Here is a 27,069-nt window from a genome sequence, read left to right as displayed (position 1 = left end):
ATCCTATGCAGGGTATCAATGATGGTCTTCTGGCCAGTTGTCAAGTTTGCAGTCTTCCCCATATTCAACCCAACTGGGACAATTGAACCGAACTGAAGCAATTTAATGACACCTGGGGAAACCTGTGCAGGTGCTTTGAGTTTAGTAGATGATTAGTGTGTGACAATCAGTTTAAAAGATTTATGGCCTGCAAAATTTGGGCTGTTTTCTTCACAGTATTCTAATTTTTTAAATTCCTGACTGTGTGGGTTTTATGAGCTCAAAGCCCAAATTATGTAAAAACAAACAAATAAATACTTGAAATTGTTTAAATTGTGGGCCCTAAATCTATAATCTATGAAAGTTTAACTTTCTGAATGGAATTATGGAAATAAATAAACCTTTCCATGATATATATATATATAGATATATATATGCGGAAGTTCCAAAGCTTGTTTGGTTTAAGGAGAGATCGAGCAATTGCTAGAAGTACTTGTAAAAAAAGAATACTGAACTTATTTTGAATGATGTCATTGTCAAGTGAAAAATGAATTAGATTTTTTTTTAAGGCCATATCACCAAGCACTAATAGAAATATATTTTTAAGAACTAAATCGCTATCCGGTGTCATGATGTTTCATGTTGAGGTGTTGCCGCTCTCACACTGACACCGAGTGACTGCGTGCCGGGAGAGAAGTGCAACCAGAAAGGCACCATGAGGTCGCATGTCAGACCAAAGTGACAGGAAGTCATCTGCATCTCATGTCTGCCACCTCCCCAACACACACATATGCACACACTTTTAACATTTACATTTTATGATATAAGGCCTCTTTTTTAAAAATGTGTGAGTGTACACGCAAGTCCATATAGTGTAAGGCCATGCAGATAGCGCACACATTTTATATTATGGATTAGTAATCATACAGTCATGGCCCGACCACATGATGCTGAGCTGTCTGAACTTCTGCTGAGTCCAGACTGTGTCAGAGAGAGAAAATGTGTGTGTGTGTGTAGTTCCCTTTCTATTGGTCATCACTTCCTGAGGAAAAGCATGACCGTGTGCACTGACAAACACACACACACACACACACATGCAAACCTCTTCACTGTCAGTTGTTTGGCCACTGAGCTCATGGTTATGACTCTGAATTATTAAGGACAAAACAGGGTGAGTGGAACATCATGTGTATAAGCATTTGTGTGTGTGTGCATGTGTGTCATTTATGTGAAATTAGTGTTAAAACTACTGTTAATACCTACAGTTAATCCTTTTATCAGATGGCTTCGACTGCCTCGTTGTGATTTAATGTTTTAATTTTTCATCTTACTCTTTGGTGTGATATGCAGATTCCATGGCAAAGTTTTTCCATCTAATAAATATGCAAAATGATCAATAGTGTTTAGTTTATTGGACTACTTTTTATATAGTTGGTCCATTTATCCATCTAGAATATTTTTTTTAATGTACAGAAATTCTTCTGTTCTTTTTTTCTATTACATATCTTTTTAATTATATGGGTTTCTTGAGAGCTTACGAGTTTTTCGAGATAGGAGCCGTCGTTTGGAAGATATTTAGTTTTCACTTACGAGGTCAAAATTGAGACATTAACACTGTATGGTGGCAGTGGGCAAACTCAACTCACTTCACTATAAGAAGCACTTTGACAAATAATGAGCAATTCTTAAAAAATGAGCCTTCAAGCTGTCTGATGTCACTCCCAGTTGATGTTTACTGTCAAACTAAACATGGAACTAGGAGTATTACACAGTCTATTTAAAACAAGCACACAGCTTAGCTTTTAGTCCGCTAGCTTAATGCTAATGTTAAAATGTAATGGTAAACTCATATATAACCCTTTAACCAACTGATATTTGAACACCAACTGTGCAGCAACAGATTGAGACATACAATATAACAGTACTCAGTCATATTCTTTATCCTCTGCAAGGAACTGAGATCTCTGTACTATACACAGGTGGCCGAGGTGGAGAGCAGCACAATGGCCATTCAATTGATAAAAAGTCTGACAAAAACAGTTGAATTTTTTAAAATTCTATTAAATTGTCATGATTGTATATTTTTATAAAGTAGAATATAATAGAGCGCTGTTTTACCTCAGTAATAAGCAATTACACATTTTTTGTTTTTGTTTTTTCAAACGGTACGGATTAAAGGCATTTTTATTCCTTTCAGTGGGGACAGATGATTTGAGATATGAGTGATTTGAGATATGAGTGCTTTGAGTTACGAGTGTGGTTACAGAACGCATTAAACCCGTGTCTCAAGATGATTGATGATTAAACATTCAGCAGGGCACATTGACCTGCAGAACTACAGGAGGGTTAAGTCAAAATGAATAATTAAGCACAGTGAGTAGTGGTTAACAAGTTTGCCTCACAGTCGAGAGGTTATAGGTTTGAATATCGGCTCCAGCCTTCCTGTGTCGAGTTTGCATGTTGTCCCCAAGCTTGTGTGGGTTTTCTCCGGGGACATCCTCCTACATTCCAAGAAACTTGCTTGTTTGTTTCGTTGAAACTGGTGGATGTTAGTGTGAATGTTTTTTTTCTCTGTGCGCTGGGATCAACTGGTGACCAGCCCAGGGTGTATCCCAACCCTCACCCAGAGGTCAGCTGGGATAGCCTCCTCATCTGTGACACTACTAATGAGGACAAGCACTATAAAAATTGATCAATTAATTATTTTTATCGTAATGTGATAATTGTAGCAGAAAATATGAATAACAACATTCTCACTAAAATACACCAAGTTACTATTACCTTTTCTTACTTTGACTCTTTTGTAAGTTAAAGAATAAAAAAAGACGTTGCAAATGTAGTTACTTCGGGTACAAGAAAAATAGCATAATAAATTATTATTTAAAATTATGTGTATGTGTATATATATATATATATATATATATATATATATATATATACGGAATTGTAAAAAATATTTTATAATTGTAAAAAATGTTTTTTAATGAGAAGGAAACATAACCTATTTTTTTATGTACCAGTATTCACATTATTTCGAAATAAATGTACTGTAATGATGATTTAAAACAAAACAAAAAACCTGTCACTGACTAACACCATCAAAACACCCTTTCGTTCTACCTTTATTTTTTTATGTGGGGGGGGGGGGGGGAATAAACATACAAGCAACATTTTTATTCTTACAAATATTTTATACAATATTTTTCAAGATATGTAATGATGATAGAAGCACTACAAATTCTGTATAGACAACTAAAGGGTTAAGATAATAATATCAATATCAAATAATCTCAAGTATGATAACGGATTAAAAAAGAGGAAACACCACTGAAATATGGTTAAAAAAATTCTCTCCAGATATTGTTATTACAATTCACATAATCATCAAAAACAAAATCAATATTATTTTGATAGTAATGTAATGACAGGCGGCACGGTGCACGACTGGTTAACACATCTGCCTCACAGTTCTGAGGACCGGGGTTCAAATCCTGGCCCCGCCTGCATGGGTTTTCTCCAGGCACTCCGGTTTCCTCCCACATCCCAAAAACATGCATGGTAGGTTAATTGAAAATTCTAAATTCCCCATAGGTGTGAATGTGAGTGTGAATGGTTGTTTGTTTACATGTGCCCTGTGATTGGCTGGCGACCAGTTCAGGGTGTACCCCGCCTCTCGCCCGAATATAGCTGGGATAAGCTCAAGCACGCCTGCGACACTAGTGAGGATAAGCGGTGGAGAAAATGGATGGATGGATGGATGTAAAAACAATAAAGAATAACAACCCTCTTTGCATAGAGATGTTTTTTTTGCTCTTAATGTAAAAGAATGGTTTAAAAACTGTATAATATATGTTTGCTTCATCATTTTGTATTCTTTACAAATATTTCATCCAGTATTACTTTTCTGTCATGTAATGATGCTAGAAATCAACAACTACCAACATAAACAACTAACCGTATCATAGTCATTCATGACTGCAACTTCCAAATTAAGAACCCTGATGAATATTAAAAATTAGGGCCTGTATTAGTCAGAGCTCTACTCTTACCACTCTTACCACTTTGCATGTGGCTGTGGTCTGTGACAGTTCTCGAGTTGATACCATCTTTCTCTTTCATGTGATTACAATCTTACTGTCTCCTCTTTATCAAATTGTGTTCACATTTGCGCAGGAGTGTGTCTTTCCCCTCAGCCAGACCTCCAGTCGACCCTGTCATGTTCCACTTTCCATGCTTTTCGGAACATGACGAAAATCAGAATCATATTGAAATCAGACAGTCGCGACACAGTTTCACTCAGAGGTTGTGGGTGGTTTCCAAACCACGTGTTATGCCAAGCTTTTGAGGCCTGTCGCAGTAAATTCTGTACCCACTGAGCAATTGAGTACAAGACAGGCCAGACCCCTCATTGTTTTTGTTTTTTTCTGTCACACTGGTGTTTTATCATGCAGGAGTGGAAGAGGGGAAACCGTCTCAGGTAAAGCTGCTCCAAGTTGCCAACCGCCATTTTTAGGGCCCCCCTCAAATTCCTTCATTGTTATTCTTAGACCAAAGAAATCGCTTCCCCATATTAAAATTATTGTCTTAATACTATATATATATATATATATATATATATATATATATATATATATATATATATATATATATATATATATATATATATATATATATATGGCACCCGGGTTCAATCCCCGGCCCCGACTGTGTGGATTTGCATGTTCTCCCCGTGCCTGCGTGGGTTTTCTCCGGGCACTCCGGTTTCCTCCCACATCCCAAAAACATGCATAAATTGGAGACTCTAAATTGCCCGTAGGTGTGCATGTGAGTGCGAATGGTTGTATGTGCCCTGAGATTGGCTGGCAACCAGTTCAGGGTGTACCCCGCCTCCTGCCCGATGACAGCTGGGATAGGCTCCAGCACGCCCACGACCCTAGTGAGGATAAGCGGCTCAGAAAATGGATGGATGGATATATATATATATTTTTTTATTTTATTTTATTTATATATATATATATATATATATGTATATATATATAAAAATTTTTTAATATAAATATATATATTTTATATATATATATATATATATATATATAAAAATCTCTATAAAAAAATAAAAAAAATCTCTCTCTATATATATATATATATATATAGAGAGAGAGAGAGAGAGAGAGAGAGAGAGAGAGAAATATGAAATGAAATCCCTCAGAGGGCTGTTATGGCTGTAAAACAATTAAGCTATTTGCAAATTTTGTATTTTAGTCAGAAACATGAAGTCAATGTACATGATAAAATGATGTGGCGGGCCGGATTTGGCTCCCGGGCCTTCAGTTTGGCACCTGTGACTTACGATGTTAAAACTAGACAACATCATGAGTTATTTCCGTAGCCCATAATATACGCAATAAAAAATAAAATGCCAACTTCACATTTAAGAAAGACTTGGGGCGGTGAATTTACACATCGGCAAATTGATAATTAGGTCTTTGAGGGTGTCAACGCCAGCGTCGGTTACAACTTTGAGACCACTTCAGAAGTCAGAAAACTGCCAAGTTGACTTGGATTTAGCACTTGTATTTAGTGCAGGTGAACCTAACGGAGTGGATGGTAGTGCACTTCCACATATCAGATTTTTTTTTTTTTTCTTGTTTGAACATTGGACAGTTGTGTCATGTCGGACTGACCATGCAAAAATTAGAACGCTGAGTCGTTTCAAAGGCAACGACTGACACAGACAGTACAGGCAGAAGCGCCTTAGTCACTGTCACTGCAAACCGCGTGGTGTTAAATTACTTTTTTTTTGAGGAAGTGGCACATCTTGCTACACTTTCCCCTCACAAGCACACGCACTTTCATCAAGATGCAAGACCGTGAAAAAGTATTTGCCCCCTTCCTGATTTATCACACTTAAATGTTTCAGATCATCACACCAATTTTCATATTTAACAAACACAACCCAAGTAAATATAAAATGCTGTTTCTAAATGATGTTTGTTTTATTATTATTATTTATTTAGATAAAAAATCTAAATCTATCTGGAAAAAGTAATCAAAAATTGCAAAATTGCAAAAATTGTCAGTATTGGAGGCTTTTCAAGCATAAACTTTTAAACCACAGTATATCAATTGGATTTAATTCCGGACTTTGACTTGGGAACTCCAGAACTGTGCTTGAGCGTGAGGACATGAACTGACCAGACAATTGCCTGCAAGATTTGGTAGACAACAGAATTCATTGTTCCTGTTTCATTAATCACAGCAAGTCAAACCCGGGACTTGAAATAGCAAAGCAGCCCCAGAGCATCACGTTGCCACCAGAGCATCACGCTGCTACCACCATAATGTTCTTTTTTATCAAATACTGTGTTATTTTTTACTATTTCAGTGATCTCTTGATTGAACTCAGCTTTCCAAAAAACTGTGGTTAATCAAAGTTAACTCATGATTTAACAAGGGTGGTACAATCATTTTTTCGCATAGGGCCTGAAGTCATCATTTGGAAAATGTATTTTGTATTTACTTGGGTTGTTTTAGGGAGATGTTGAAATTGTCTTAAAGCAGGGATGTCCAAACGTTTTGCTAAGAAGGCCAGATTTGGTCAGATGAAAATGTATGGGGGCCGACCATTCGGCCTGACATTCCTCGAACCATTACCATTGTAAATTAACATGTAAATATATAACTATATCACTTTGCTGTCTGCAATTAGGTCGAAATTGCAAATGAGAATCTGCTTTCAATTGCATTGTCAGGATAGTTAAAGGTTAAAATAATAATAAATTAAATACAAATGAACTATTTTATGAAAGTTGACTGAATTTTTTTAGAAACATGTATTTATTGATTTTGTTTTAACAAATCACATCCCAGTGCATTTTGACAAAGAATAGTATCGTGACTATTTGACAAAACTGTGGTTTGATCATCACAAAAAAATTTATTCACTGAGACTCGTGGCTCGCCTTTGTAGAATTTTCATTTGAGTCACAGGCTATTGTGAAAAAGCGCTGCTGTGCTATCAAAACAGCTTCCAGTGGCTTCAGTTTTTCGGCACGTTTGTTCGCCGTTACCTTGTCATAGTTAGCATGTTTCGTCTGGTAGTGCCTCTTAATATTAAATTCTTTGAAAACAGCCACAGTCTCTTGGCAAATTAGGCAGACACAGTTGTTTCGTATGTCAGTGAAAAAAATCCACTTGTCCTGGACACGGCGGCCCACGTTGTCAACTTTCCTCTTTTTAGTTTCAGTTGCCATTTTAGAAATGGGCTAAAAACAAACGGGTCACGCGACAAGAGTGCAGCCACAGGTCTACTGCCACCCTCTGTTGAAATATAAAATGGCATTTTTTTTTTTTATGTGTGTATTGTTTACTGTGATAAACTGTGCTGGCGGGCCACATATTATTGATTTTATGACATGATGCTTCGGGTCGGAGGAAATTTGGACACTGGCCGGATTTGGCCCGCGGGCCGGACTTTGGGCATGGCTGTCCTAAAGGTCCCATGTTTGGGCTAGTTAGACCTCCATAGAGTCACCCTCTAACATGGACGTAGCATAGAAGTGTCAATTTCATTAAAAAAAAAAAAACACCTTGGTTTTGTCATACAAGTGTCCAGAAATGCCCCTCTGACAGCTACTTCTGTTTGAGCCAGTTTTGTATCCGCTTTGTCCATATTTGGCTAAGACCACCCCCTTTCTTCTGATTGGTTGCCTCCATGTTGAAGACCCACCCAGAAGCACACATATGTTATGTTGACAGCGCTGGCTTGGGATCGGAGCTGTAGATAAGCTCGAGAAATTCAAATGACCTGAGTTCAGGGCTCTCAGCAGAAAACGTCAGGAACTCAGGAATACGTGGACAATTTTAATTCATATTTCACATGTTTAGTGAGGCACCAAAAAGACAATATTACATCCCAAATACGAGAAAAATTTGGTTTGGTAAAATGTGGGACCTTTTTAAGATCATCCATCCATCCATCCATTTTCTGAGCCGCTTCTCCTCACTAGGGTCGCGGGCGTGCTGGAGCCTATCCCAGCTGTCATCGGGCAGGAGGCGGGGTACACCCTGAACTGGTTGCCAGCCAATCGCAGGGCACATACAAACAAACAACCATCCGCACTCACATTCACACCTACGGGCAATTTAGATTCTCCAATTAACCCATGTTTTTGGGATGTGGGAGGAAACCGGAGTGCCCGGAGAAAACCCACGCAGGCACGGTGAGAACATGCAAACTCCACACAGGCGGGGCCAGGGATTGAATCCGGTCCTCAGAACTGTGAGACTGACGCTCTAACCAGTCGTCCACCGTGCCGCCCCTTTAAAGATAAAAAATATATAAATGCTATAACTGCAAAAAAAATCTGAAATCAGAAAGGGGGCAAATACTGTTTCACGCACTGTATAATCTAAGAAGTAGACCTCATTGGTTAAAAAGCTAAAATAATGGGCAACGTTTACTGATAAATACTTTTGTGATGTACTGCGATTTAACACTTGTAAGTAATAGGGTATAGGAAAGCAGATTGCGCAAAGGAATTCATTTGATTGTCTGTTGCGCCCTTCTCTTTCTAATAGCCAAGCTTTTTCATTATTGAAGGTGAGGCGATAAGAGCCGCGTTGAATGCTGCATGACCGGTTCGTCATTTTTTCTCTCTCTCGCATAATACACATCTGGCGTTAGTATAGACCTCTCCCTTTACATGTTTACATTGTCCCTTCGCCGTGCGTGAATGTATGTGTGGGAGGTGTTTACACCCTTTCTTAATGACTACATGTCATTAAGAATATATATATATAATATATATATATTATATTATATATATACACACACACACACACACATACTGTTTCTTTCATATATTCAAATACAAACTATAAAGTCTTCCATGTTTGCAGTTGTTGTAATAGAAATGTAGTTACTTGTAGAAAACATTACAATTGTAATTTGGACCATTTAGATAGCTAAGTTGAATGTGTGTAATCCTGGCAAACGTGAAACATGACACCAGGTGTAGTCACCTTTGCACCTAGTGTCACGAGCTGTGGCTTAAAAAATTTGTTCCGCTTTTAGGCTGGTAGTGACAGGTTTATTTTTTTAAAGTCGGGATTGATTTCGACCTAAAATGTGCACAAATCAGAGGAACAATAGCAGCTCGTTGTGATTTCTCGATTGATTGACTGATCCACCTCTAAAAATGTAATGATCACTTCTTTCCCAGATCCTTCACAAAATTTCGTAGAAATCAGTTAATTAGTTTTTCCTTCTGGATTAAAGGTGAATCATCTTAAACAACCAAGATGAGTTCATTTGCCTGCATTCAGTTTTTGCAAATTCCCATGAACTGGATGGCTGTGATAGTAACGAGTTTATTTTTCTAAATCGGAATCGATTTGACCAAAAATGTATACAAATACAGATCCATAGCCAAAAGGATTGAGATCATCTTTGGCCTTCACAAAATTGTGTAGAAATTTAGTAGCTTTTACCTAATCCTGTCACCTACAGTGGGTACGGAATGTATTCAGACTCCCTTAAGCTTTTCACTCTTTTTTTTATATTGCAGCCATTTGCTAAAATTATTTAAGTAATTTTTTTTCCACATTAATGTACACACAACACCCCATCCATCCGTTTTCTTAACCGCTTATCCTCACGAGGGTCGTGGGCTGCCAGCGCCCATCCCAGCTATCTTCGGGCGAGAGACGGGGTACACCCTGAACTGGTCGCCAGACAATCGCAGGGGACCTTTAAACAAACAAACATTCAAACTCACATTCACACCTACGGCAATTTAGAGTCTTCAATCAACCTACCCCGCATGTTTTTGGGATGTGGGAGGAAACGGGAATACCCGGAGAAGCCCACACAGGCACACTGGGAGAACATGGAAACTCCACACAGCGTTTTGAACCCCGGTCCTCAGAACTGTGAGGCAGATGTGTTAACCAGTCGCCCACCGAGCCGCCTTAGTAGAAAGAAGTAAGAATTTTTTTTTTTTTCAGGAGCTGGAACGGATTAATTGCTCTTCACTTCATTTCACTGGGAAAAAACGATTTGATATATGAGTAAAATGAGTTACAAGCTCAGTCACAGAACGAATTAACCTTGTAAGTCAAGGTATCCCTGAAGTTGTGGCAGTTGACTTGACTGTTGGCCTTTTTTGTGTATTGTAATGACTGTGACAAAGTCCTCCTACACACTGCCAGGTGCACTAGTTCTGACATGTGGCAACCCAAGACGTGGCGCGACACACTCAAGCTCAGGAGTTACACGCGTGCGCCAACAAATACACACACACACAAAAACACGTTTCACCTTTTATACTTATTGACGGCGTGTTTGCACATGCAGCTCGCAAACGCATGCACGTTTCATTCATCCGCCTCTCCGTGCTGTCACAGACACGTTAAAAAAAGGTTGTTTTGATTGCGATGTGATTAATGACATTCTAAGGCTGCAATGCAACTCCTCTCACTTCTTCCTGAGCTCAGAGCTGTTTCTCTCCAAACATGCACCGTTTGCAAACTTCAGCCAGGTCTATTTTCAGTCCTGATCTGGCTGCCGGCCTACAAACGGAAAAATATCCAGGTTTCTCCAGCTATAAATAGTCTGCATTTTGTCCTAGAAGTAGCCTCCGAGGTGGTGGAAGCTACAAGTTGCACACAAACACCAAGCTGCAACAATGTCAGAGTGATGTGAATTCTAAGTAATCCCAACCTTGTTGCTGCATTCCTAAGCGGTGAAAAGGAAACAATAAGGTAATTGCCAGAGGAGGATGTTGTTTTTTCCAGCCCACGATCCATTTTTATAGCACTACTACCGCCATCGTCTTATTTTAGTTGTTGCATAATGCAGCTCATTCATTGTTTATTGGGTCCATTCAGGCATTTGTAGCGATGTTTATCAGAAGTTTATTTTCAGACTCTCTAGGACAGGTAGTAAGCTCTTATTGATTATTTATAACCTGTCGCCACAGTTTTTCACATTCTTATAGTTGCTCAAAACACAAAAAAATGTCATTGTGGACTATCAAATGTGTTATTCCTCGTCCACTATAATAAATTAAGTCGTGTACAGATTCTCGTCATCATTGATTTCGATGAAATGTTGAATTTCTACTATTTTCCTTTTAGTAAGAATTGTTGCTAAATTTTACACAAAATTAAAAGTGAGCAAAGTGGGCATAGTTGTCTGTAAATATCCCAATACCACACAGGATGTGCTACTAATTCAATGCTAAATGGATTGAGGTTTTGCAAAGTTGCAAAAGTTTAGCGCATCCCAGAACCGTATGTACATTTGGAAGATGTTTTTGACATTTTTATGTTTTTCAAAATGAATCACTTGTCAGGATTTTATTTTGTTTCAGTTAGGCATCGCATTTGAATGTGATGAACTCTGAGCCGTAGGCCTGACAGCCTCTTATTTCCGCTTTTCCATTCCACCGAATAAGGTGTTAGTCATTTAATTGTAATTATTAGATAAATATCTAACTGCTGCGTAAAAACACTTGCTTTCGTATAATGCATAGATGTTTAGCTGTGTCTCAGCTCCCTATCTTTTCCATTTTCACGTTCCACCTAACAACAATTGTTAAGCCTCAATTGCATATGTATATAGAGTAAATATTGGAGAGCTATATAGTGATATATAAGATATATTGTATATAATGTCTACCCTAAATATAGTGTGGTAGAAAGTGAACAGAGTGAGGTTTCCAAAGCTGACCAAGTTAGTGTTTCCCTACATTTGAAACACTCAACCATAAAGGTGTTAACATGTTTATAATTCTCAATGTGAATCATGTCACCTGGCCTATTGTTACAGTTAGATGTTGAATCGTAATTATAATTGGAATTATTAGATCAATCTTTAACTGCTACGTGAAAACACTTTCTTTCATTTTAATGCATCGATGTTTAGCTCTGAGCCTCAGGCTAGGCTGTCTCTCTGTTTATTTGTTTACATTCCACCTGAAGATGTTTCACGTTTAATTGTAAATGTTTGGTAACTATTGGATAAATATTACACTCAGCACTTTCTTCCAACACATTTGAATGGAGTGGGGTTTCCAAAGCTGGCCAACTTAGCTTTTCATGACATTGGTATTTCTAAACTACAAGTACATTTGGGAGAGTTTTTGAAAAAACATTTCTCAACAGGTTCAGTTTCCTGGACTGAATTTATTTTGCTTTCATTACTGTTTGATTCTAAAGAGGGTTAGCTCTTCCTCTCTGTTTAAATAGTATTCCACATTTCTTCTCAAGTAACCTCCATACCAGTATTTAAAAAAAAAAAAAAAAAAAAAAAAAAAACTCAAAATTTTCTTCCATTCCCTACTAGCTTTAAATTGAGTGCTGTTCTTTCCAGGCAGGCGTAATCACAACGACAGATAGAAGAATAAAGAGAATGAGTGACTTATTTCACAGGTCACGATCACAAACTAGACAGACACACATACATGCGCGTGCTGCTGTTTGTGTGTTCTTTGCTTGGGCAATTGCTCAGTGAGCCACCCAAACATCAACAGGGTGAAGACGGACATGTAACGAGCAGAGTTCGTCTTGTTCCGAATGCGTCCTAATCTAACGCTCTATTGACCAGATAACAGGAAGACCGCAAAGACGAACCCTAGGACAGAGGGGGGTTTGATCTTGTAATCAAACTGTAATTGTATATATGAGCATTCTTGTTTTCTGTGAAATAAAACATGCATCGTTAGCATGACATGCATGTGAGTGTGTCTGCATCTCCCAGTAGACGCTTCCTCCTTATTTTCTTATCTCGCCACAAGCTGCCACTTCTCCCCACATTCATTCTTTCTTCCGTGTTTTACATTCTTTTTTTGCTGTTTTTCTCTGAAGCAAGGACACATGTGATAAACACGGAAATGTTGTATCAGCTAACACGTCAACAATCCCGTTTCTCTCTCTCTGCAGCAGACATGGTGGACACCCAGCAGCTCCTAGCCTGGCCCGTGGGCTTCAGTCTGAGCGCCGCTGATCTGCCCGAACTGGACGAGAGCTCCCACTCGCTGGACACGAAGCACCTGACCACATTGGACTACACCTCCATCTCTTCCTCGTCCTCCTCCCTGTCGCCCTCGCTCTTATCCTCCATGTCGTCCGTCGGCATGACCTATGACCCCAGTCCACCCCAGGGCGAGGACCACCTCACCAACCTGGACTACACTAGTATGCACAGCTACAGGACTCACACAGACATACACAGTAAGTTATAACTGATTCCTGATTATGTTATTCCTGATTTGCGTGAACTGGGAGCGTCCAAAGTCCATCCCGGGGGCCATTTGTCTTCCGGTCCACCTTTTTTATTCTTGCAACGCATTTTTTTCAAAATCAAATAATCTGTAATCCATTTATTTTAAAGAGAAATGTTGTACGTACCCTGACGACCAGTCTAGGGGGTACCCCGCTTCTCTTGACAAAGGTCTGCGGGGACAGGCTCCATCTCACTTGTAACCTTGACCAGGCTAAGCAGGAGCTAAATGGATATCTAAACTATATTAAGTCGCCTGTTCGTTGAGACTAAGTTGCAGGGGAATATCAAACCCTTTCATTGATAGATTCCATCAAGCTGGAGCCAGAGTCGCCTCCGCAACACACTGACAGTGCAGTGTTCTCCAAGCTCCAGGATGACGCGTCAACAGCCGTGCTCAACATCGAGTGTCGCGTGTGTGGAGATAAAGCCTCTGGGTTTCACTATGGGGTCCACGCTTGTGAGGGATGTAAGGTAGGATGGTCTATCGGTCATCTTCAAGGCAAGGCACATTTTTATATATATAGTGCATTTCATACAGAAGGTAATTCAGTGTGCTTTACGATTAAAAGCACAAAGTACAGAAAAATAAAAAACTGCTTAAAAAACATTTAAAAACAGACTAAAATTACTAAAAATGTCCAGTGCAAGAAATATAATTTAAAATGGAAATGCTCTAAAGTGCTCAGTCATAAGCATGAGAAAAAAATAATAGTTTTTAACCTTGACTTAAAAATATTGACACTTTGGGCTGCCTTCACTTCTGTTGGCAGCTTATTGCATTTGTGTGCAGCATAACAGCTAAATGTTGCTTTACCATGTTTCTCCATGTTACTTCAGAAACAAAGGCACGCAAATGCACGCAAATGCACGACAGTCACCAAAGATTCAATGACAAATCAACAATTTTTTTTTTTTTTTCAAAAGTTTTTTTCCCCTCTACAATTAAGGTTTTTGACTTTGAAGGTTCAATTGTTATCTCTATTTTGTCTTAGATTCATATTCGTTCAATAATTTTCAATCACAGATTAATTTTCTTTTAAATAAAATTCATTTTTTAAATTTTGGTTCTGCCCAAATAATATTGCTTTTATAACTATATATTAATAACGACTTATAATTCAAGTGATATACATTTACATATTAAAATAAATTAAAATACAACACTTTTTTTTTTGTCACTGATGGAGTTGTAGTACCTTCGCCTGATTTCGATGGAGGCAGCATGGGTTCAGGTCCCACTCAGTGCCGGTGTGAATGTGAGTGTAAATGGTTGTCTGTCTATATATGTGGCTTGTGAATGACTGGTGACCAATGCAGGGTGTAGTCTGCCTTTCACATGAAGTCAGCTCAGATAGGCTTCAGCTCCCTGCGACTCTCAACACACTAAGTGCTAAAGAGGATGGATGGATATATTGTTATTGTATTTAGATTTGTTTATTATATTATATAAAATATGCCTGCGTGGGGTTTCTCTGGGCACTCCGGTTTCCTCCCACATCCCAAAAACATGCATGGTAGGTTAATTGACAACTCTAAATTGCCCGTAGGTGTGAATGTGAGTTTGAATGTTTGTTTGTTTAAATGTCCCCTGCAATTGGCTAGCAACCAGTTCAGGGTGTACCCTGCCTCCTGCCCGATGATAGCTGGGATGGGCTCCAGCACGCCCGCGTCCCTAGTGAGAAGAAGCGGCTCAGAAAATGGATGGATGGATGGATGGATGGATACATTTTTAATATAAAATGATTGGATGCACGTATTGTTGGTAGCTTTCTGAGGTAGAGTGTAAGGAAGAGTCATTGTTCTTAAGTCTCGGGGGAGGGAGGAAGGGACTCACCAGATGCGGAGGTCAGCCAAGGAGGCAAACAGTTTAATTGTTTTAAAAGAGTAAACATTCTTTATTAAGGCGGAGTCTTGAACCCCTTTAACTTCCTCCTTTAAATAATGCATTTTTTTTTTTTAAAAGGAAGACCTGCTGCCTGGAAGAATGAGGATGTTTAAATGCAGTGTGTTTCTCCAGAAAGTAATAGGATGGGTGTCTTAAACAGAAAACCATAACCGGTAATGTCATTCTTTAATGGAACTAATGTACTTTCTAAAGTAGTGGAAAGGAAATGCCTCAGTCAAATAGACACCTCATTTTCCCATCAGGAAACAATTAGTAATTGTAATTTTCTAAGTTCATAGACATTATTGTTCACACGTGGATATTTAAGAGTCAACTACTCAGTTGCTAACCAAAACAGCAGCACCGACCGAAGTGCGTATACATTCTCTCTCAGGTGCCCTGAACAAACGATTCTTTAAAGGGGAAGGAAACACAAAAATCGTTTGGGCAAGAATATGATCTGCCCCCACTAGTCGAAACACGGCATTCTGATTAATATTGCGTTCATGGAATAAGAATTAAACAAATAAATCCGTCAGTTTTAAGAGATCCCAGCAGGCGGCAATTTCGCCCTCTGCTGTCAACTGAAATTAACGTCGCAAGCGCTCTCACGCTTGTATTATGAACGTCAGGTGACCAACCACGGAAATCAGGATACCGGGCTTCCCTGTGTATGGTGAACTACAGGTTGATTACATGATGGTTTGAGCAATATTCTAGAAAGTTAGGGTTCAGTATTTTAGGGTACAGTATTTCCTCAGATCGATAGATACTTCATTCATCCCGTGAGGGAAATTAGATTGTCACAGTAGCAATATGCACCCCTACACAACAAAAAATAGGAGCAACCAACAAAGTAAAATGACATTACAAAAGCACCATTTAAGAAATGCCACATCTACCAAAGCACATATATTGTCTCTCAGATGACTAAACAAAGAACAGCAAATCCCCCAATTCTTTAAAGTACAAATATGTCTCGTCAATTTTGACAAATAAACGCCTCCCGCAAATAGACGTCTCTATTTTCCCGTCAGGTAAGAGACATTTTATTTCACGATCATTAAATGATTCTTTCTTTCTTGCAGGGTTTCTTTAGGCGCACCATCAGGTTAAAGCTGGTGTACGATCACTGCGACCTTCACTGTCGCATTCACAAGAAGTCCCGGAACAAATGTCAGTACTGTCGCTTTCAGAAGTGCCTGAACGTCGGCATGTCACACAATGGTAAGATGGCATAATCATGAGTTAGTAGAACATAATGATAAGCTCACACTGTCAATGGTGTTAGTACATAAGGCATGCAATAACGACCATGTGTATACAACTCCAGGTTGGTTCTATTCCAGTCCCCTAGGGCCTTACTTAAGGTAGATTTGAATTGAACAACTCCAGTGAGCTTCTCTTTCAGTTAGCTTTTATTCCTGACTTAGCTTTGATTTACCTCTACTAGAACACCAGTTAGTGTCCCATCACCTGGGACCTTACCTCGGGTAGATTTAAGATAAACATAACTTCAATTGGCTTTGATTCTGTTTTTTTTTTTATTTTATTCCTTATTTAGATTTTATTTAGCTTTGATTTAACTCAACTATAACATCAGTTAGCTTCTATTCCAGTTAGCTAGGACCTTTGCTTTCATTTAACTACATTTTTAGTTTGCCTCTATTTCACCTAGCTACCCTTACTTAAAGTTGATTCAAGTTAAAGACAACTGCAGTTAGCTTCTCTTCCTGTTAGTTAGGATCTGATTTACTGTAGATTAAAGTCGACTTTAACTCCCGTTAGCTTTTATTCCAGTCACCTAGGACCTTACATAACTTTGATTAAATTTAACTCCAACTATAGCATCTATTCCTGTGAGCTATGACCTTTACCTTAACTTTGATTAGTTATTGAGACTGTGCCAATTAGCTTATATTCACGTTAGCTAGAGGTACTTAGCATTGAGTCAAGGTAAACACAACTCCCATTAGCTTCTCTTCCAGTTAGCCAGGCCCTCACCTAGATTTGGATTACAGTTAAATACAACTCTAGTTTCTACTCCCGTTAGCTAGTATTTTCTTACCTTTGATTCAAGTCCACTACAACCCCAGGTTCTACCTTAGCTTTGACTGCAGTTGACTGCAACCCCCTTTAGCTACTATTCCAATTAGTTTCGATTCCTTACTTAGCTTGGATTCTGGTCAACTCCAACCCTATATAGTGCTAGGGCCTTTCTTTGCATTGATTAAAGTTCACCACAACTCCAGTTAGCTTCTATTCCAGTTAGGTGGAAGTGGGAGTCCGAATCCAAATAGCTTCAACATTGCCAGTTATCCATGAAGCTTTATTTATAGTCACAACTCCAGTTAGCCACATGTTCTTGTATTTGAGTAATACATTCTGCCATGCAACCATCACTTATTGTATAACATTGTATTTCATGTGGTACTCCGTATTCTCTGTGTGTGTGTGTTTTTTTTGTTTTTTTTTTATGTGATCAATAATTTACACGCGGGGTGCATAACCCTCCCACTGTTTTGCTTTGTCACTGAAGTGGGCTCATTGCCCAGTTGTTTGGTACGTTAAAAAAAAAAAAAAAAAAAGTTTAATTTATTTGTTTAAGGTGAGCTTTCCCCTCCCAGTAACACGCAATTGCTACGACTTGAATCGAGGGATGATGAATGGCATTTCATTGTCATCCTAAATATGCATTAAGAACAGATTTTTAACTTCCATCCATCCATTTTCTATTCTTCATTTGGATGTGCTGGAACATATCCAAGCTGACGTTTGGTGAGAGAAGCAGGGTACACCCTAGACTGGTTGTCAACCAATCGCAGCACACATTCACACCTGACACAATTAACCTAACATGTAACATCAACTTTAACTTCCACGTGGGAAAAGTATACCACATAAACAATAAAAAAAACATGCTTCAGGCTCTTCATCAGAGTTGTTCTATATACTGTATTTCCTGCAGGATGTGTGTAAGCTATGTGTACCTATAAAATAAAAAACAAATAGACACTGAGATACGTTTCATAACATGTAATTTATGTTTGCTGCCAAGCTGTTTTCCTCCATTCATTCAATGACAATTACAACAAGTTCTCCGGACACATTTCTGTTGCCCGCATGTGAAAAATCCTATGATGGTATAAACATTGGCAACAGCAAAAGACAAAAAAGTTGGTTGTGTCATTCATTAGCCTAATTTGGGTCCGACGATGCATTGTTAACCCCTTTTTGAAATCCCTTTGTTTTTTTCCTTGTTATTATATGGTCAGATAAGTCGCCATTTTCAGGGATTTCCCATTCTCGAAATTTGTTGAAAATTCAGCCCCCAAAACCAGTTGCAATTAGCAACATGAAATTTGGAATGCGTGTATACCATGAGTAGACTCACAATTAAAAAAAAAAAACTCAAGTATCGATGCAGTAAAACAGGCAGCAAGTCAGTCATTTTGGTTTGATGCAGCCATTTTAGAAAAGATTTGGCCATTTCCAGGTGGTCCTTTAAAAACAAACTACTAGATTTTCCATTTGCTAGCATATATGAACTTAAATTCTGAAGTTTGATGATCATTTCTCGGGCTCTTTCATCACTGTTTGCAGTTTTTCATTAAATTTATAATTCAAATTATTGTGACTTTGATCTGCCTGTCTGTCTTCTAACATGCTCCTGTGTTGTCTTTTTTTTTTCTTTGCTTGTGACATTTCCCAGCTATTCGTTTTGGCCGGATGCCCCAGGCGGAGAAGGAGAAACTGCTGGCGGAGTTCTCGTCCGACATGGAGCACATTCACCCGGAGGCAGCCGATCTGAGGGCCTTGGCCAAACATTTGTATGAGGCCTATCTCAAGTACTTCCCCCTCACCAAGGCCAAGGCCAGGGCCATCCTCTCTGGCAAGACTGGAGACAATGCGGTAAGCAACGCGTTCAGCGTTTCATTGTTTGCTGTTTTGCTCTTACAGTGGACCCTCCAAAGTCCAAAACAATCTGAGCAGCTCTGCTATGATAGGATCTTAAAACAAAATTTCCCACTGACATAGATTACATTTGTAATAAATTGTTCCAGACCCCATAGAACCTTGGCCAGGCAATGTTTTGAGTAACATTAAAAAAAAAAAAACTGCTCACAAAATGTTTGGGAAATTAACCTAAATTCACTATAATCTTTACAAGTAAACTTGTTTTGACGTTCTCTAAACTTTTTAATGCACCTGCCCAACTCTTCAATGTTTTACAGTAGTACTTTTTGCAGAACTTGCCGTTCTCTAACAGCGAATTCGCAACAGGTGTTCGACCCATGAATGGACCAAAACATTTCCTGGTTCATGTGTCAAACAGGATGTTCTCAATGGAAAGTGGCCACTGAGCTTCGTGTCACATCATCATGCTGAGTGTCTTCAGCAGGTTGCAACAGTGATGCAGAGAGAGTGGAAGTGTTACAGAAAGGCATAGAATTGAAACATTCTTGGATTTATACTGTATAAACAAACAAACAAAAACACCAGCTCCTTGGTGTTTGGTCTGTAATGGCTCTGGCTGAACACTGGCTCCGTGAACACAGTGTTTCTTCCTCTTCGGTTTTATGATGTCACGTGTGATCACGCAAGACTTCAAGATCGGCAAATCTTTGTGTGTGGTCTCCTGTTTTGAGATACTCGGAGCACACCACACACACAACGACCAAAACTGTCGAATGCCCAATTTTTTTTCTTTGTTTGGGGTCTGTAGCAGATTACAAAAATATTTTAAAAGAAGAAAAATCTTTGTGTGTACCAGGCCTTAGAGAATGTAGCACAGCATCAGTAGAGATCTCTGTGTTTCTCCAACAGAAAACAAGTACTATCCCTGGTTTCCACGTCTTGGCGCTCACATTGTGGTGATCACACTGTGTAACAGGAAACATGGATCTTCAAAAGTTTCTTATTTCATCTAAATCCAAATTTCAGAACAGATTTTTCAGCCATAACTTTTGATTTCATTGTGTCTATTTGGCCATAACACAATGGCATTTGAGTTTTGAGGGCTGAGTTCTTGCATTATAACAAAGCAATAACTTCTTAGTACTGGTGTAGTAATGTAAGAATGACTACCGACTGCTAATGTAATAATGTGATATAGTGTTTTGATGTATGATTGACATCAATGGCTACCGAATACAAATTTTATAATTTTGTGATGGCATCTCAGAATTCATGCAATGACACAGTAAAGATGGCTGAATCCACAAAAAGTAGCAATGTACTGAGGGGATACTGATATTCGTGTAGTAGCCCTGACTACTGTGAATTCATGTGTCGTCCCTTTAGCAGTATTTATTGGGCTTGGTTGCAGAGTACCAAGAGGAGCAGTATTATCTGCATTTTGTCTCTGTCAAGGAAGTAGGGTTCAAGGATCTTCAGTTAGCTTGTTATGACTGTTCATGACAGTGATAGCCGCTGAATGGCTCAGACTCATCTGTTAGGGGTTCTGGGTCTGTTGAGTCCAGGGAGTGGGGGATTTCTTCTCTCACTTCCTCTCTCTATTTCTGCAGCTTGCTGTTTTCCAACAGGTGAGTTCCTAAATCTTTGAAAAAATGTGTTATGCTACCGCAATGCATTAGGCCTTTTTACAGAGCGGCATTGTATCATTTTTGGCCTGAAAATAAGGCCACATGGGTCTCCCCTTCCTCGCTGCCATCCTTCGGGTCCGTCTTTCTGTGCTGCTTGTATCTGCGTACAGTGCTGGCTGGGCAACGCTGGCTGAGCATATTTGCTTGTGAACCAGGAGTCCCTGAGTCACATGACTGGTGGCACAACATCAAACAACAGAGGGGGAGCAAAGTGTGTCTGTCCGGCGTGCGAGTGCGTTGATGTCATTGGATCATCTGTAAAGCTGCTTCTCATTCATTCCTTCGTCTCGATTTTCTCATGTGTCTCTTAGCCTTTTGTCATCCATGACATGAAGTCTCTGATGGAGGGTGAACAGTTCATTAACTGCAGGCAGATGCCTGTTCAGGAGCACCAGCAGCAGATTTCTGCCCTTTCCGCCACAAATGGAGGTGAGTTGGCAACAGACCCTCCATCGCACCACCCACTTTTGAAGGTTGAATCTACCATTACAAAGTGACATAAGGAAATACAGCACAACAAATAAAGATAGAAGCTAACGCATACAGATAGTTTTGAAGAACAACACTACTCCTGTAAAGCTGGAGTCTAACAACTTCTGGAAAGAAGCTATTCCTCAGCCTGGTGGTTCTGCATCGGCTGCTCCTTAACCTCCTGCCTAAGGGAAGTAATTGGAAGAGAGGGTGTGCGGGATATATCCAAACCACATTTTCATTCGCAGGTGCTGTTCTGGGGTCGGAGTACAGCTTCGTGGGAATGACGAGCGTCACAGACCATGGAACGACAAATGCCGTTGAGCTGCGTTTCTTCCACAGCTGCCAGTCCCGCTCGGCCGAAGCTGTGAGGGAAGTGACCGAGTTTGCCAAGAGCATCCCAGGATTCGTCGACCTGGATCTCAATGATCAGGTGAGATGCAAACCTTCCTCTGGTATTTATAGTCTTTTTAAATCTTTTTTAGCCCTGTAGCAGCAGGAATATCCAGCAGTATAGTATTTTTGCTATATAGAATTTTTGCTATATAGAATGCTGGTAACTATTCTTGCTACACAATACACTGTACATTGTACATTGTTCCTGTACAGTTACCACAAACACGCCTCATTTTTGATGCTGTAAATATTTATACAGTGGATTCACCTATTTGCAGATTTAAAAAAATAATAATAATAATTTTCCAAATTATTATTATTATTTTCTCCTTATTTTAGGGGGAACCAACCCCGAAAACGCTTATTGTATTTTTGAGGTTTGACAAAAAAAAAAAAAAAAAAAAAATATATATATATATATATATATATATATATATATACTTTTTTTTCCCTTAATAAATTGAATCACCCTTTAAAAACAGCATTGTAGGTTGACTTGGGGTATAGTTGTCTGATATGTACATTTGTTGATTGATCTTAAACATTAAAGTGGGGAAACTATGCAAAGCTATAACAATTTGAGAGGGGAGCCAATACTTTTTCGCAGCACTGTGTGTGCAATTATAATGGGCATCAGTTATCTGTGGATTTTTGCTATTTGCGGCGGTCTGGCTGGGTCACTGTCCCCTCGCGAATAGCGGGGGTCTACTTTGTATTCAGTATACTTATAGTGTAGTTATTTTTCTTGTGTGCTGCTACTGTCCACTTTGCTTCTGGAATTTTTCCATTGCGGGACTAATGCAGGTTTATCGGATTATACTTTACTCCTTTAATCCCAGGTGACGTTGCTCAAGTACGGCGTGATCGAGGTCCTCATCATCATGATGGCGCCTCTGATGAACAAAGACGGCACCCTGATCTCGTACGGCCAGATCTTCATGACACGGGAGTTCCTCAAGAGTCTCCGGAAGCCGTTTTGCCACCTGCTGGAGCCCAAGTTCGAGTTCTCTGTCAAGTTCAATACGCTGGAGCTGGACGACAGCGACATGGCATTGTTCCTGGCCGTCATTATCCTCAGCGGAGGTGACTGTTCTCTGGCTGCGTTCGTCAAGAAAACTCTTCATAAAGTCCTCTTCGGGCCACGTTGAATTCATGAAAAAATATGATGCTCATATATTATGAGCATTTGTGGGTTAGATATTTTGGAGCTTTTTTCACAGGTCCTCTGAGTTTTTAGAATTGCATGGCTTGCCCGATCAAACGCTCTCATCTGTAGTCTATGGCGGTATGAAGTCTCCGTAGTCTTAAATATTTATAATAGGGAAGGGAAAGAAGAATTCTTGTAATCTGACATTGGAAATCTTTAGTCACATTTTTGATAAGTGTAAAATTTTAGTTACAATAAATGTGCGGTTAAGTGGTAAGCCACTGCGTTACATTTATTATTTTAGGTGGTTTTAAAGTAATGCAATTAAGACAGCTGAGATTCAACTGACAACAAAAATCACAATTTTTGTTCATGGTTGTTTGGCTTTGACATTTGTAAGGCAAATCCAAATTATTTTGGGTAATGTCGCTGATTAGCTTTGCGTTAAAGGTCAGTCCTTGAACCCTATAAGAAGGCAAGTCCAACATTTAAGTCGCTTATTAACTTAAATGACCATGATTAGAGCTGGAGATGAAGATAAATGGATTATTTGAAGAATAATCAGATTTTCTTTTTTTTTCACTTCACGATTGGTCACGTGTATGTCTCTGACAAATGTATCTGTCTGACAATTAATACTATTTACTTTACTTACTTTACTTTCGCCAATTATTCATTATAACCGCCACCTTGCATAATATAAATAATCGGTGACTCCAAATAATCCAGAGAGTCAAAAACTCTATTGCTTGCTCAGTGACATGTACGTGGCTGACAATTAATGTGACCGCACCTAATGCCACTTATTCATGATAACCGCCACCTTCCACAATAGAAGTAAACAGAACTACAAGGCTACATTAACAAGACTGGAGTCTTACTTCTTTAACAGATAGTCTGGAACGTTACCGCCACGTTTTTCCTCCTCCTCTTCTTATGTTGGATTAAGTGTCGTAAAAATCCAAAGAAAAAGAAAACACGTGGAAAGTATATCCTGTAAATCTCTAAATGGAGGTCTCCCATGAACTACTAATTTAAGGTCAGACCCCAAAATGATAGCATCGGGAGTAGTCATTGTTAATTTATGTAGTGTATATGTCTACGTTATGGCGATATGTGCTGATTTTATGCTTTTTTGGGGGTTCAGGGAAGGAACAAAATTTCTAGCTGAGAACGTAGAAACTTAGCGGTGTTGCATTGTGTACTGATTTTTACCCCATGTATAACGCACGCATGTACATCTGCTGTGCTGTCACCCAGACCGTCCGGGCCTCTTGAACGTCAAGCCCATCGAGCAGCTCCAGGAGACGGTGCTGCACTCCCTGGAGGTGCAGCTCAAAGTCAGCCACCCGGACTCCCTGCAGCTGTTCGCCAAGCTGCTCCAGAAAATGACCGACCTGCGGCAGATCGTCAGCGACCACGTGCACGTCATCCAGCTGCTCAAGAAGACCGAGGTGGACATGTTGCTGCACCCGCTGCTGCAGGAGATCATGAAGGACTTGTATTAGAAATGAGACCACGACGGACACATGAAGGTTGCGTCAAGGGTCCGGAATTGAGAAAGAGACCAGGAGAAACAGGAAGGTCAGGAGTGTTTTCGCCTCGTCTAGACTGTGTACAGTCATCCCTCTCATGGTTTCATCTTGCAAAACCACAGCGTGCTGTTCTGATTCCGACCCAAGAGATTTGTGATTGGCAGGCTGAACTCGTGCCTGGAGGGCAAATGTAACTGTGAACGCCACACAACGTGTTTGTTTGTGTGCGGCTTATCATGCCTAACACACACAAAAAGCATGAGAACGTCTATGATGTGCAGTGATGTCATGGGATTAATTACATAACTCCCCCCACCCCACCCCCACCCCCTAGGCAATCTGACGGTGCCATTTTGTCATGGTAATCCGCTTCATCTGACCAACGAGATAAACAATCAGATTGTTTCCTGTCGCATATTTTTAGTGTCAGCTGTCAAGGAACAATCAAGATGTCACTACTGGGCCTTTGAACTGTACAGTAAAATGTATTACGCATACAGTGGAACCTTCAATGTTGCTCTCATTTCACAACCACCATTTTTCCCCACTGGAAATACAGTAAAGGAATAGCGAAAAAACGCAAGTAATTTACGCCAGCATGCCTAAAAATATTTATAATGACCTACATTAATAGTTCAAACTGTAAAAAAAAACATTAAAAAAAAACTATGATTCGAAAACACTTTTAATATAATTCCAATTTATCTTACCACATTACTGCTAAAAATTGCTTACAGATGATTTGATTTTGAAAAAATGCAGAGTAAAAAAACCTGGCGCATAGATGCTCCATAATATCCTTTCAAATTAATTAATCCATTCCAGCAAATGTTCGGTTTTTTAAAAAGAAAAATAGCACTGTACATTATTGTAGTGTATAAAAGCATACAATAGTATGTTACAAAATCAAATAAAATGTAAAGAATTAAAGTTCTTGCATCACAATTTCATGCTTCAGTTCAGTGGACATTGTGCTGGTCCTTCTGGTATGTGTACCTTGGTCACAAGGGGGCAGTATAATACATAAAGTATAGTTGTTTTTTTTTTGCTTTCACTTGCGAGCACAGACTTGAGATACAAGCGCTGTATGCTGGCAGTGAACTCAGCTCAACCCACTTAACAATCAGCAGCACTTTATCAAATAGTGAAAAATGATATTTAAAAAAAGAGGATTCGAACTGTTTATTGTCCCAGCTGAATTTACTGTCAAACTAAACAGCAAGCAAAGAAAATTACACATTGTATATTTAAAACAGCCGGCACGGTAGACGATTGGTTAGCACATCCGCCTCACAGTTCTGGGGACCGGGGTTCAAATCCCGGCCCCACCTGTGTGGAGTTTGCATGTTCTCCCCGTGCCTGGGTGTTTTTTTTCCGGGCACTCCGGTTTCCTCCCACATCCCAAAAACATGCGTGGTAGGTTGATTGGAGACTCTAAATTGCCCATAGGTGTGAATGTGAGTGTGAATGGTTGTTTGTTTCGTGTGCCCTGTGATTGGCTGGCGACCGGTTCAGGGTGTACCCCGCCTCCCGCCCGAAGATAGCTGGGATAGGCTGGATAGATGGATGGATATTTAAAACAATCACACAGCTTAGCCTGTCTCGCTGCTAGCCTAATGCTAAATAGCATCTATGTTTCACTGCTATACACCAACGGTGCAGCAACATATGTAGACAGACAACATAAGACTATTCACAGTGATATATTCTTTCTCCTCTCCAAAGAACGGCTAATATTAGTGCTGTACCGTTGAGCTGAAGGACTTAGACAGCTCAATGAACTGTATATACATCTGTCTGTCTTATACTGCCCCCCACCACCGGTGGCCAAGGCGGGCACACCAGAAATATTGGCCTAATGGCCATTTCATTGATGCAATATGACAAAAACTTTCAATCATTTGAATTCTGTTTAATTATGTCATTACTGTATGCGGTTATCAAGCACTAATGGTAGTAGTAATATTACAGAGTGCTATTTTTCCTCATTAGAATACACTTAGCACCATGTTTTTTTTTTTTTAGGGGGGGGGGGGGTTAGAATGGGTTACTGGCATTTCCATTCATTTCAATGGGAAACGATGATTTGAGATGTTTTGAGTTACGAGCGTGGTCACGGAACAAATTAAACTAATATCTCACGTCACCACTGTACGTAAGTAAAATGCAGTAATATTTCTCGTTTTCAGCAGAGCATAAAGAATACATGCCTGTGAGTATTGTTATGTATATGCCATGTCTGGATAATGTTACTGCACCGTTCTTGTTCAGCTATCAGTTGTTTTAAGGTTTATAACTACCGCTCATGAATGCATGTTAGCCTATCTATGGTGTTTTGCATTGTGTAGCTTTTAGCTAGCTGACTTTCATAAAGTGAAGTTAATGTAGTTTTTATCATTCTCTTTGTTTTTTGTTGAATTTTACAGTAAACTTCAACTGGGAGTGGCAATAAACAACTTGAAGCAAGCAGAAGTGCTCGCTGTATGCCGAACTGCTGCCTGGTGTTGTGAATTTCGCTGCTGCCATCTAACTCAAGACATTGCTCGTAACACAAGGCAAAAAATAATAATTAGCTGAGCAATGGCTCCTATCTTGAAAAATTTTGGTCACTTGTACGTCAAGATAGACTATGGTGAACTAGTGGTTAGCACGTTTGCCTCAAAGTCTAGATGTTCTGGGTTCGGGTTCCTATGTTATGTTTGCGCATTCTCGCCATGCTTCCGGTTACTCCAGCTTCCTCCCACATTGCAAAAACATGCATG

The 27,069-nt window shown here is 39.5% G+C and overlaps 1 protein-coding gene across 2 annotated transcripts in view; it reads left to right on the top strand.

Annotated features, from left to right (window-relative positions):
• The window catches only part of pparg (peroxisome proliferator-activated receptor gamma), a 40,185-nt gene extending 15,813 nt beyond the window's left edge, over window positions 1-24,372 (top strand). The window contains exons 2-9 of one of the 2 annotated variants that reach the window (XM_061686943.1): window positions 12,925-13,215; window positions 13,572-13,738; window positions 16,241-16,379; window positions 18,865-19,064; window positions 21,070-21,187; window positions 21,478-21,662; window positions 22,465-22,708; window positions 24,033-24,372. In XM_061686943.1, the coding sequence (XP_061542927.1) occupies window positions 12,925-13,215; window positions 13,572-13,738; window positions 16,241-16,379; window positions 18,865-19,064; window positions 21,070-21,187; window positions 21,478-21,662; window positions 22,465-22,708; window positions 24,033-24,280 (1,592 nt within the window). In that variant the 3' untranslated portion in view covers window positions 24,281-24,372. Of the gene's footprint in view, window positions 1-12,278; window positions 13,216-13,571; window positions 13,739-16,240; window positions 16,380-18,864; window positions 19,065-21,069; window positions 21,188-21,477; window positions 21,663-22,464; window positions 22,709-24,032 lie in introns of those variants that run through there. The other variant, XM_061686942.1, reaches the window with a different exon arrangement.
• Window positions 24,373-27,069: the final 2,697 nt, after the last annotated feature.

This window comes from Phycodurus eques, chromosome 10 (genome assembly GCF_024500275.1).
Source record: "Phycodurus eques isolate BA_2022a chromosome 10, UOR_Pequ_1.1, whole genome shotgun sequence".
Taxonomy (NCBI): domain Eukaryota; kingdom Metazoa; phylum Chordata; class Actinopteri; order Syngnathiformes; family Syngnathidae; genus Phycodurus; species Phycodurus eques.
This window is presented reverse-complemented; position numbering and strand designations above follow the sequence as displayed.